The sequence below is a fragment of the Gastrolobium bilobum genome, unplaced genomic scaffold, assembly GCF_033153095.1.
Source record: "Gastrolobium bilobum isolate Gb01-03AN ecotype WA unplaced genomic scaffold, APGP_CSIRO_Gbil_v1 utg3766, whole genome shotgun sequence".
NCBI classification, from domain to species: Eukaryota; Viridiplantae; Streptophyta; class Magnoliopsida; order Fabales; family Fabaceae; genus Gastrolobium; species Gastrolobium bilobum.
The window spans coordinates 48414-61411 of record NW_026898390.1 but is presented as its reverse complement, the minus strand read 5'-3'; the positions used below and the strand labels follow the sequence as shown (position 1 = coordinate 61411).

Below are 12998 nucleotides of genomic sequence, written 5' to 3'. Positions count from 1 at the left end.
ACACACGAAGGAACTGCTTAAATTTCAACCACAACAATACATTTGGGCTCAGGTTCTTTACACCTTGCACACCGGAATGCAAAAATAATTTACCTAATCGAAGTGGGGCAAAACTTATGAACAAAATAATACAGTTACCACTTACCCCCACTCACCTAAAAAGGGAAAAAGAAAGTGCGAGAAACTCTGCAAAACTTTTAATGTCACTGCTTAGAAAATGTTATTACTAGAAAGGCAATCCCAAACCCAGTTTATAACGACCCGTTACAAAGAGTGTAAAGAATAAGGAATGAAGCATGAGAGCTCAAACTTATTTGCACAGATGATGTTCAAGCCTCGAAGGAAAATCTGCCAGGCTCAGTGTATTTCTTTTCCAGCTGTTCAACTTTGTTAAATTTAAAACCCCTGATTCTCAATACCTCAAGCTCCGAGGCATCTTTGTAGTCGACAGTTTCAAGGGTCCAACCCTTATTTTGAACTGAACCACCCACGTTTACCTATTTAAAATATTTTATAAAAATATTCCAGCATTAATTAAAGACACTCAACAACCACAAGCATGATTTCACAGTAAATAGGGTAAGTTTCAAGCTTTAATTACTTTTTAAAGAAATAATGACGGGATATGGTTATAAGAATAATTAAAAATAAGATTGGAATATCCATAGCATGGAATTATTAGTAAGGACTTTAGTATTTAGGATCTTTAAAAATAAAATCTGTTTGAATTGGTATAACTTGGCTATTTAGTTGGGTATTTATTTGGAAAAGTTAGGTTCCAATATTTTATGGAATAATATGTACTTGAGTTGTCAATCTATGTTATGGTGTTGAAAATTAAAATTATATCTCCCCTTATTATTTTCAGGGTAATGCTATATGTACACCTCAGTCTTGTCAACTATTGTTAGAATTGTTTTCGACTAATCAACAAAAGTTATCAACTATTGTTAAAATTGAATTTGACTATTCAACTACAGTTATCATCCAAACCAGTATCGGCAATTAGGGCAAAAACCATTACAGGGTTTGCATGATAACTATTCAGAATAGTTGATAACATTGTGGTGTTGTGGGAGGTATAGAAAATGAGGTGTACACTCTACTGTTCTGCCTGTCCTACATCAAATAATAATTATTCCTCCCATATGCAACTAAGGAAAAACTCGAGAATAAAATACGGAAAAATAGTCTTGCCATACCTCTGCATCATCAACAGCATCAATGATAAGAGCCCCATCTAAGGACAGATTTTCAAAAATAATTTTTTGACCGTTAATTGCCAGTGTAGACCTCTGGGAAATGGAGCAATTTCCACTGACTTTGCTCTTGATCAGAGAAAAAGTGAGACCCCATTTTGGCTTCCATGTGACACGGGGCCAAACTTCAACCTCTTGCTCATTGAAAACTTGCAGTACAGGATCTGCTACTTGGACACCAGCCTGGCAAGGAAAAAATGCAGAGAAAATTGATTACAATCTGAATTCATAGCAATTGGAATCTAGGCAGTCAGATCAAAAGTACAAAAAGTGATAAGAGAAGGGGCTAGATATAGTAGAAAATCAAAAATCTACCGGGAGATAGGGAAGAACCTTGGAATAACATTCATATGCAAAAACATAAAATATAGCAGGCCCTTTTACGGGCACATTAGAGTTTCACTGGCAAGTGAACAATCTTCTAGAACTTTCCTAATCCATATAGTAAAAAAAATATCTACGTGTCATAACATTCAAGATTTACAAGGGTAACAGGTCAATATTACCTTTTTGAGAATAAGGCTGTTTGCACGATAGATGGCCATTTCTCCGGAGGTTGCACTATGGTATGGATTTCCTTTTGGTACCTTCAGCAATATTATAAAAAAGTATAAGAAATAATTCCTCACTTGAAAACCTTTTAGCAGGTTAAGATAACATTATTCAAAACCTCTCTGAAATAGCATTTCAAATCCAAAATTTTCTAATTTCACACAAACTCTTGGTTAGACCCTTGCAGTCTACTTCAATTGAATACCTAGGTTAGACCCTTGAAGTCTACTTCAATTGAATACTTGATACCCATAAATAGGAAATCAAGCACTCAAAACTTATATTCCCTCTATTTCTTTTTATCCACTTTTGTTTCTCCATAAATAAATTTTACATTTTTGAAACACTCCATAAGATAAACAAGTATCAAGCACTGCAATTACTAATTGCATTAGAATTTAAGTTGTACCTTAGCAGCATCCTCAGCATTATTCTTCACAGGTGCATAAGCAAGCCATGTTTCCAATACCTACACAATTACATAGATCCAGTGAGGTAGCACCAAGCACAACAACCAAACACCCATAAACTGGCATCGGCAGGGACTGACTCAGCCTATAAACTAAATGATCATTTCCAGGGATGGGAAAGTCAAGCTTGATAAGCTTTGATATACTAAAATTTATGTACTGTTCTGAAATAGATAATTTACCGTGAACCCAACCCTGGCAGATGGGGGCAACGTTTTTGGATAGTCTTGCATCATACATTCAAGTCGAGTTGAGGACTTAAATGAAGTTTTGCTGGCATCTTTATATCTGCAGTAAGTAAATATAGCATTGATGGTAAGCTATAGTAAAAAAAGAAAACATGACCCATAAGTTCCTTAAGGTGTAACAGCGGTTCACTGAAATACAAATAAAACAACAATTAAATTAATTTACGTATTTATAACCCTGTCCAAATCAATATCAGTATACTATTCTAAATTGAACTTTTAGGAGGCCAGTTAATTCATATATTAAGGAGCTTCCAGTGAAACGTGATAATGGTTATCATGACCTCATAAATTAGTCATCTAAATCAGTTTCTTTATCAAAAAGTATTAGTGAGCATAAAGTTCAGCCAAAATAATTTTTCCTTCAAATTATTCATGAAAATTTCCAACAAAATGCTAATTGCGCTACAAACTTTTAAGAATAAAATTGATCTATCTGGAAAAAGAGAACATGAGGAAAAAAACAGGATGGTAAAGATAAGTCTAATGTAGCAACAAAGCATAGAATACAATCATAGAAAATTTAAGCATGCTACAGCAAAGTGTTGGAAATAATAGTAAAGTAGAATTACTTTGGGTTAACAAACTCTTGTATGGCACCTCCTGTTTTTGAGAGCTCTTCAATGTACGGACCAAGTTCTAAAATCAACTGTTAGAATGAGATATTGTCACTATGCAATTGTCGCATAATCATGACGCAGTTCAACTAAATAGGGGCATGAATGTCAAATAATAATAATAATCACAATTAAACCATGGTTATCACACTTGATATTTCTAATATTTCAAACATAGTGAATCTTGAATTGAGTGTTCACACCATGTGGTATGGTAATAATGCTGATGAGAATTCTATCAAGTCAACCCAACAATTTATAATTGTAAAGATAAATTCCCAGAAGGAGAAGGAGGGGGCAGGAGAAGGAAAATGTTGAGGTATAAAAGAGAATTACTTGGTTTATATTTCCTGGAAATGGCGAGTAGCCAGTCTCACAATTTACATCACCGTCAGGGTATCCACTTGCTCTGAGAAGAGGATCTAGCTGATTGTATTCCACATTTATCACCATAGACCTCCCTGTGATTATGTATTCAAATTAATAATCAAATGGTAAAAAATATGAATTTCTCAAAATTCATAAATAATGACATTGCAATAATGAAGTCAAGATAGGGATATAATATTTATATAGTAATAAACTAATAATAAATTAATCTGAATAAAACTGCAAAGCATGCAAGAACATAAGTCTCCCTAAATGATAAAAATACATGGTAACTTATTACTTTAAGCACAGACAAATGTCCTGGATTTCAAACTGTGACCTCACACCAAATACTTTTTCTCAAAGCAAAGGAATTGTCCCAGTAAGCATCGACTTGAATTTGGTAGGCATTTTCAATCCTCAAGATAAAGAAAAGAAAGATGTAGACACACACACACACACAAGCACGCAGAGAGAGAGAGAGAGAGAGAGAGAGAGATAAAAAAGCTGTTTGGAACATTTAGCTGTCACAGATTTACCGTTCAACATTATAAATTGTATTAGTTCAAGTGAATACCAGGAAGATCAGCATTAAAATTGTTCAACGTTATAAATACATGTGTGTTATCAAAGTAGATACTAATACCTATGTTAGAAATAATATAATATTAAATAGCATTGTATTATTTATTATTTTGTTATTCTAGCAGGTTATTTGGGCTTGGCCCATTAGATAATTTAACCTCTTTAAATAGAGGTCTTTTGTACAGTTTTACACACAATTGAATACAATACATTCATACATTCTACCTTCATATTTGGTTCTTTACATGGTATCAGAGTCTCGGTGTACCGGGTTCGATCCTCACCGCCCCTCACTTTCTTTCTAGTGGAATTTCTTTCTTCGCACAGGTAGGTGGGCCTGTGCATTGTCCACCCTTCAAGTCCAGTGGACTCTCGTGTGAGGGGGCGTGTTAGAGAATAATATAAACTATTAAAAAGTCCTCACCCACAAGCTTAAGCTTTTGGGTTGAATTGGTTCTTTACAACCTATATCATCCTGTCATCTTTGTAAAACAGCCGGTTTAAGACAAGATTTTCTAATAATGCACAATATTTAGAAGTTCTATCAGTCGAAAAATGCAGGCAGTTTACCTGATCCACCCTACATCAATATCAGAAAATAAAGTTCAATCATATAAACCATATTTCCACTTAAGGTGTCATTGTCTATCATCTCCCAATTAATCATGATAAATAATAACATTCACAAAATTTACATTTTCAAATCAGTTTACAGGTAACAAAGAAGTTCTATCCCACTGTGTCATAGACCAAAAGCAAGTTTAATCTTCCGACCACCATTTTAATATAACACGTGTAAGTCCAGAATCAGCACTATTTTCTTTGTTTATGAGGGATGAAAAAATTAGCTCACCATCAGAGTGAGTGAGTCTCGTAATTCCACCAATAGCTTCTTTTGCTTTCCTAGGCACTGCAAGAGAGTTGACATGGTACTGTTTGGTAGCACTGACACCCAATGCTGGTGGAATTGCCTGTATCCTCAAATTACTAGGCAATGAATACTTAAGATATACTGATAAGCAAACCAGAAAAGAGTAGCTGGAAGTATGAAATGCTAAAACAAATAACCTTGAAGAGAAGTCCATTTGTATCTTGAAAAAAGAGAACCCATTTCAACCCAGCATCATACCTAACAAATGTAGATCAGGATATCAAATTTATGATCAAAGCATATCAAAAAAGACAAAGATCCCTTTGCTTTTCTAATTTCTAGGATTTCTAGAATACAATCCCACAATTTACAGAATTGACAACCAATATTTATAGTTTTACATAACAGCTTTTTTTGTGTGCCCAAATATATTCAGAACATTCTGAAAATTACTTGGAAACATGTAGTAAAAAGATCTATCAAATGTCTGCATGCAACTCAGAAAAATGAAATTGAAGACTCATGAACAGACTTAAAAGATCATATAATGATGAGTCATACCATACTTTCAGAATACCGCTGGAATAAAGAAGCGAATGCACATCCCCATGCCCATGAGGTTTTGTCTATGCAAAGAAAAATGGTTAACAGATTGCACTTTGTTTGAAAATCTAATATATGAGGTTAATAGAACGCACTTCATTCACTGCCTTTTGCTAAATAAACTTCTCAGATATACAGTCATACTTGTACCCCGTACAACAATACCTGAATTCTGTATCTGTTTTTTGGATCCAATGCAAGCCTGGCATCATTATCTTCTAAGCATGCAACTTTTTCCTGAATTATATACAAACTTAGAAGAAGAAAAATTTAAAGCCAACTTGAACTTTCCGTGAGACATAAAAAAACATACCTGCTTTAAAAGTGTTACTTGTGTAGGTTGCATACCAAAGTAAGAATTTGATTCCAATAGCTCTAAGGTACGCCCATGGGTGTCATCAGATGTCATAATAACAAAAGGAATCTGTGTCTGGCATTCACCTAAAAGTTGAAAAGCGCAACCATTACTACAAAGGACTTTGAAATATTATAGTTAACATTAATAACAACAAGAGAGTGGGCTATTCTTTAAAAGAGAGGTGGAAGAAAAAGAAAGCCTGAGAGCAATTTTACTTTCTCAGGAGCAAGGTACAAAGAGCCAACAAATTCTAACACCTTTACTTACAGAATCTTAAATTATCATACATTCAAGACAACAGTATTAGATGCTACATGAGAAAAAAATTCAATGGTTTCATAAGCAGAAATCATGATATATCAACTTTAAACCATTTGTGTTTACAACAAATAACTATCTAGAAAATATATGTTCAGTATTTTGTGGTGCTTGGTGCGGAAAATATTTTCTGAAAGCATTTTCCCAAGTATGGAGCAAAACCGCATTTTGAAGAAATTCCTATGTTTGGTGTTAACAGTCAACCGGTACAACCTAGTTAAGGAGGGAAAAATTACATATCATTTTGAAAAGGGAAAGCCTTTTTCCAGAACAAATCAAATGCCAGAAATTTTTACAGCATACATTAATTTCGGTAAAATTGCTTAGAACTGAAAATGTTTTCATGGAAGCTATTTTGTACTGAATTTTCTTTTCTTTCAAAAATCAAGTTATTTTCCATAAATTGTAGCACGAAAAAGTTACTTTCCATAAAAAAAAATCGACCCATGGTCATATAAATTGGGTATAATTTTAACAAGCTATCTATTGTCTGTATTAAACATTTACATACACAAGTTTAACAATGTCTTTTGTTTTACCACATAATCAAATCAGTAGGATAAATATCACTCTAATTCTATATATCAATGGCATTTAATACTAACCTTGTGAGCTGGCTTCTTGAAGAGCCAATATAGATTCGATGTAATGCTGTAAAAAAAATGTTCCAGTAGTGGTTTCTGCAGGAAGAGCAAGCTGCAAGGGGCAGAAGCTATGGTTAAGAATCAAGAAGTAATAATCCCTTCCTATCCGTAATTGTCCACACACACAAACAATGCCCAAAAAGCTATTTACAAGGTATCAGAAATAGGGCCAAAGCTATGAAAACGCATGAACATCTATGAGTAAGAAGTCTCCATAACTACGGACATTGAAAATCATGCCCGTCAGCAATTAGCAGAGCTGCAGCAGTGACTCCATCAGTCCTTATACTACATTATTAGAGTTTAAGCTTTAAACTGAGTTTCTTTAGACATGCTTACATTTCCATGTTTACCTTTACCCTATTACAACACCTTGTTTTGGGAGGAGGGGAAACAAGAGGATTCTATTATGTAAGCTGTAGAAAATTAGAATTCAAACATGTTTCCGTTTTTATTTCCTATTAATTAGGATTGATTATGATTGATTAGGATTGATTATGATTGATTAGGATTAATTGTGATTGATTAGAATTGATTGTGATTAGGATTGTGATAGGATTGATTAGTCATCGCTTAGTCATTCTTAGCGATTCTTTCTTGTATAAATACTCACTCATGTAATTTATTCAATATCAATATACAAAAACTTCTTTTCAATATGGTATCAGAGCGGGTTCGTTCCTACCCTAATTCAAATCTGAAATAACCATCCAAACACTTCCATCACCGTCAAACACCTCCTAAACACCGCCTTGAATCTGTCCAACACAGAAACCTAGTTTACTGACCTCCGATCAAAAAAGTGAGGTGACCATTCGACTCAGAAGGATCCGACGAGTCGACCGCCGCTGGACCCATCGTCGTCAGCCGCTGCACGCGCCACCACGCGCCGCCTTCCAGACGTTTTTTTTTTCCGTCGCGACTTGCACAGACCTTCTCGCCGGCTTCTCCCCTTCCTGTTCCAGAGGTCAGATCAAAAGTTTACAAAACTTGATTTTTCATCAACGGTCAACCCTTCTCTTTTTATTCATGGCTTCCTCAAAACACTCTTTTTATTACCACGAGCAACCTCCTAAGGCCACTAGTCATGTGGTCCAGCAAGGTACAACTTTCCATGTTGATAGTCAAAATCATTGGATCCTTGATTCTGGAGCCTCTGATCATATGACAGGTAATCTTGGCTTGTTTTGTTCATACACTCCATATTCTGAACCTTCTCGGGTCAAGATCGCCGATGGCAGTTTTTCCCAGATTGCGGGACACGGCACCATTAAACTTTCTGAGCTGATTACTTTGACATCAGTTCTTTATGTTCCTTCTCTGACTTGTAATCTCATTTCCATTAGCAAGCTCACCTCTGAGTTGCATTGCTTTGCTAAATTCTTTCCACATGGTTGTGTTTTTCAGGAACAGGACTCGGAGAGGATGATTGGCAGTGCTAGAGAGGATGGTGGACTTTACTACTTTGAGGAGGATGTGACTCATGAAGCTGTTTTCGTAGAAAAAAACTCTATGTTTCCTTTTGATTCATGTAATGATGTTATGCTGTGGCATCGTAGGCTAGGCCATCCAAATTTTATTTATCTTCAGAAGTTGTTGCCAAACTTATTTATTAATAAAAGTCCAAGTTTGTTTTCTTGTGATATTTGTCAACTTGCCAAGCATACTCGTGCTCATTATCCTTCTAAAGTTCACCATGACTCTTCCCCATTTTCCTTAATTCATAGCGACATATGGGGTCCAGCCCGTGTTAAAAATATTTCAGGTACTCGATGGTTCATTACCTTCATTGATGACCATTCTCGAGTTTGTTGGGTGTATCTTCTAAAGGATAAGTTCGATGCTGCATCCGTGTTTAAAAAATTTCATGCCATGGTTCAAACCCAATTCCAAGTTGCTATACAAATTCTTCGTACAGATAATGGCAAAGAGTATTTTAACTCTATTCTTAGAGAATATCTTTCCCAACATGGCATCCTTCACCAAAGCTCGTGTCCTGACACACCCCAACAAAACGGAGTTGCGGAAAGAAAAAACCGACATCTCCTTGAAGTTGCTCGGGCTCTTATGTTTACCACGAGTGTTCCTAAATATCTTTGGGGAGAGGCAGTTCTCACTGCCTCGTATCTGATAAATCGAATGCCATCTCGCATTCTGAAATTTCAGTCTCCTCTTTCTAGTCTTGTTCGTATCTTCCCTTCCTTCCGAGGTGTCTCCTCCTTACCTCTCAAGTTATTTGGTTGTGTTGTATTTGTCCATATTCCCTCCCATCAACGGTCTAAGCTTGATCCTAAGTCTCTCCAGTGTGTCTTTATTGGTTATTCTCCTACTCAACGTGGCTATAAGTGTTATTCACCCTCTCTTCGTAAGGTCTTTGTCTCTATGGATGTCACTTTTTCTGAGAATGACCCTTTCTTCCCCTCGACTTCTCTTCAGGGGGAGTCTATAGGAGTAGATGAAGATCAGTCATGGGAACCTATTAATGCCACAGTATTACCTCTACTTTTAGAAACAGGGGGAGCTACAGAATCCTCACCATCAGGAGCCTCCTCAAAAAGGGGACAAGTCTATAGCAGGCGAAAGCCTCCTCAAAGTGTGAATAACCCAGAGCCTCTACACTGCCAGGATTCTGAACCATGTTCTAGTTCCAGCACCCCAATACTTGAGTGTCATGGTGAAAATGATCTACACTTGCCCATTGCTCTCAGAAAAGGTACTCGATCTTGTACTACTCATCCTATTTCTAATCATATTTCATATGGAAAGTTGTCCCCAGGGTTTCGTGCTTTCAATACTATGTTGGATAGTACAAAGATACCGAGAAATATACATGAGGCTCTCAATGATAAAAAATGGAGGGATGCTGTCTTTGAAGAAATGAATGCTTTAGAAAGAAATGGAACTTGGGAGATAGTGACCCTACCCAAAGGAAAAAAGGCAGTAGGATGCAAATGGGTGTTTACAATAAAATTCAATGCAGATAATAGCATCAACAGATACAAGGCAAGATTGGTTGCAAAGGGTTTCACTCAGACTCATGGGATAGATTATCATGAGACTTTTGCTCCGGTTGCTAAAGTCAATACCATCCGAGTTCTCTTATCTCTTGCTGCCAATCTAGATTGGCCTCTGCAACAGTTAGATGTGAAGAATGCATTCCTAAATGGTGACTTACATGAAGAAGTCTATATGGATCCTCCACCTGGTTTTGAAAAGGGAAATGGATCAGTGTGTAAACTAAAAAAGTCTCTATATGGATTGAAACAGTCTCCCAGAGAATGGTTCGACAAATTCACACAAGCAGTCAAAAGAAGAGGCTTCATTCAAGCACAGACTGATCATACTCTCTTCCACAAACACTCTAAGGATGGTAAAATTGCTATTCTTATTGTATATGTAGATGATATAATTCTTACAGGTGATGATATTGAGGAATTGAACACCTTGAAGAAATTTCTAGCAGCTCAATTTGAACTCAAAGACCTTGGCACTCTCAAATATTTCCTTGGTATGGAAGTTGCTAGGAGCAAAACAGGTATCACTCTAACACAAAAGAAATATGTTCTAGATCTTTTGTTGGAAACAGGAATGTTAGGGTGTAAACCTGCTGAGACACCTGTGGAACCTAATACCAAGTTAGGTATTGAAGATGGAAATGAGGTGGATAAAGAACAATATCAGCGATTGGTTGGTAAACTAATCTACTTATCTCATACGCGTCCTGACATTGCCTTTGCGGTGAGTATGATTAGTCAATTCATGCACTCACCCAAGGAGAAGCATCTTAGTGCAGTCTATAGGGTGCTTAGATACCTCAAGAATACTCCAGGAAGAGGATTATTTTTTAAAAAGGGGTATAAAAGGACAATTGAAATCTACACTGATGCAGATTGGGCAGGCTCATCAGTAGACAGAAGATCTACCTCAGGCTATTGCACCTATGTGTGGGGAAATCTTGTTACTTGGAGAAGCAAAAAGCAAACAGTGGTTGCAAGAAGTAGTGCTGAAGCAGAATTTCGAGCTTTAGCTCATGGAGTTTGTGAAGGAATCTGGTTGAGAAGACTTCTTCAAGAGTTGAAGATTTCATATTCCCTACCAATAAAACTATATTGTGACAACAAGGCAGCTGTTAGCATTGCTCAAAATCCTGTGCATCATAATCGAACAAAGCACGTGGAAGTTGATCGTCACTTCATCAAAGAAAAATTAGATGATGGAAGTGTGCATTTGATATATGTTCCAACCAAAGAGCAAACGGCAGATGTCCTTACCAAGGGCCTACACCGTCCAGCATTCGAAGACTTGATTGGCAAGTTGGGAATGATCAATATTTACCTCCCAACTTGAGGGGGAGTGTAGAAAATTAGAATTCAAACATGTTTCCGTTTTTATTTCCTATTAATTAGGATTGATTATGATTGATTAGGATTGATTATGATTGATTAGGATTAATTGTGATTGATTAGAATTGATTGTGATTAGGATTGTGATAGGATTGATTAGTCATCGCTTAGTCATTCTTAGCGATTCTTTCTTGTATAAATACTCACTCATGTAATTTATTCAATATCAATATACAAAAACTTCTTTTCAATATAAGCAAACAAGGAGGAAAAAAAAAAAACTTAAAAGAGCAAAATAACAACTCCAATAATAAAACAGATCAAAGCTGTTCATAATCAACATTTCTTTCAAAATTAAGTTATCCTTGTAACGAGAGGTTTTCAAAATCCTTAACTCTGCTTTTTGTCCAGAAATTCAAATTGGCAATATAAGCTCACACTGATCATTCAAACGCCTTAAAACTGAAGTTGATTGATTTTGACAAAAATAGCAACAGGACCTCTATATATACAAAAGTAGTCCCCATTAAACATAACAACAGAGCAACAAAATAATGATGATATAATAAGGTGACAAGGTATACCTTAATCCCGCTGTATCCTAGACGCTCCCCAAGACCACCAGCAACAAGAACAAATGCAGCTTTCCGAGCTTCACGTACACCTGCCTCCTCAAATTTGATGAAGTTATCATCACCAAACGTCAGAGTCTCACCCGTTGGAACCTGAAAAATCATTTCTAGACAGTCTTATATATTATTCCAAGACCATTCCTACAAATTTAATTTAATTTCACTAGCATGTCCTTAATATGTGCAATGTTGAAAATATAAAAGAGGAACAAGCATATAAAGATCAAATCACGAGAGAATATAACATTTATTATGACTTACAGAAGGTGTGAAGCCATCAAAAGGATTCTTTCCGGCTTTAGAATCAGCCAAGAGTCGTTTAGCGTTTTTGATGTATGCTTCCAAACCACCAGGGTAGCTCGAATCGAGTAGAATCAGCTAATGAAAACGCAGTGTCGTTTAGAGAGAGAGAGAAGTAGCAGATCTATGTAACTGAAATCGAATCACGAAACAGGATAACCCGAACCTGGTCGAAGAATGCTTTTTTCTGGTCATCGTCGACGCCGGGACCTGGCCAATCTCGAAACAGGTGGCCTTGGCCATTATCCAACAACATCTTAACCACCTCTTGCTGAGTCGCCGAATCGGAATCAGAATCAGAAGCATAAGCATTCGTTGAAATATGAAAAATTCTTACGAAAAAGAGAGAGGAAACGAACCTGTTGAGGCGGGAGAAGGTTGTAATTATCGCCGAGCGAAGAAGCCATGGAATTCGAATCGCAGAGAAAGAGAGTGAAAGTAGAGGTGGTGGAGATGAAGGAACGCAACAAAAACAGATAATTAATACACTGCTTATTATTATTATTATTAATTTGAGTATTAATTTATGATTAACTGTGGAACCGGGGGTGCCGGTAATCTTTTACATCTGATTCTGATCTAATGTCCTTTCAATTTCAGTTCACCTTCGGGAGGCACGGGTCAACGTTTAGTTAGTTAATTGGGCCCCACACTTCATGCTGTGCTACTAAAAGATTGTGAAACTGAAAAGGTAGAAAAATGGTACTTATTACCTGTATTTTGGAACATAATACAGTGCAGGTTGTGTTATTATTTGGGGAGGGACATGTTTATAAATTTTTTTTACAAATTACACTATATTTTTCTAGGAGAACATAGTGAACTAGTG

The 12998-nt window shown here is 36.3% G+C and overlaps 1 protein-coding gene across 1 annotated transcript; it reads right to left on the bottom strand.

Moving 5' to 3' along the window:
* LOC133315675 (UDP-sugar pyrophospharylase) lies at positions 1-12646 on the bottom strand. Its single transcript, XM_061517343.1, has 17 exons — positions 12529-12646; positions 12336-12440; positions 12131-12247; positions 11822-11962; positions 6856-6946; positions 5888-6015; positions 5740-5811; positions 5533-5597; positions 5169-5229; positions 4954-5071; positions 3483-3607; positions 3102-3178; positions 2464-2569; positions 2221-2280; positions 1766-1846; positions 1203-1442; positions 1-497 (listed from the first exon to the last, which is right to left on the bottom strand). Exons 1-17 carry the CDS (start codon positions 12574-12576, stop codon positions 330-332), a joined length of 1803 nt encoding a protein of 600 aa, XP_061373327.1. The 5' UTR covers positions 12577-12646; the 3' UTR covers positions 1-329.
* Between the last annotated feature and the right edge of the window lie 352 nt (positions 12647-12998).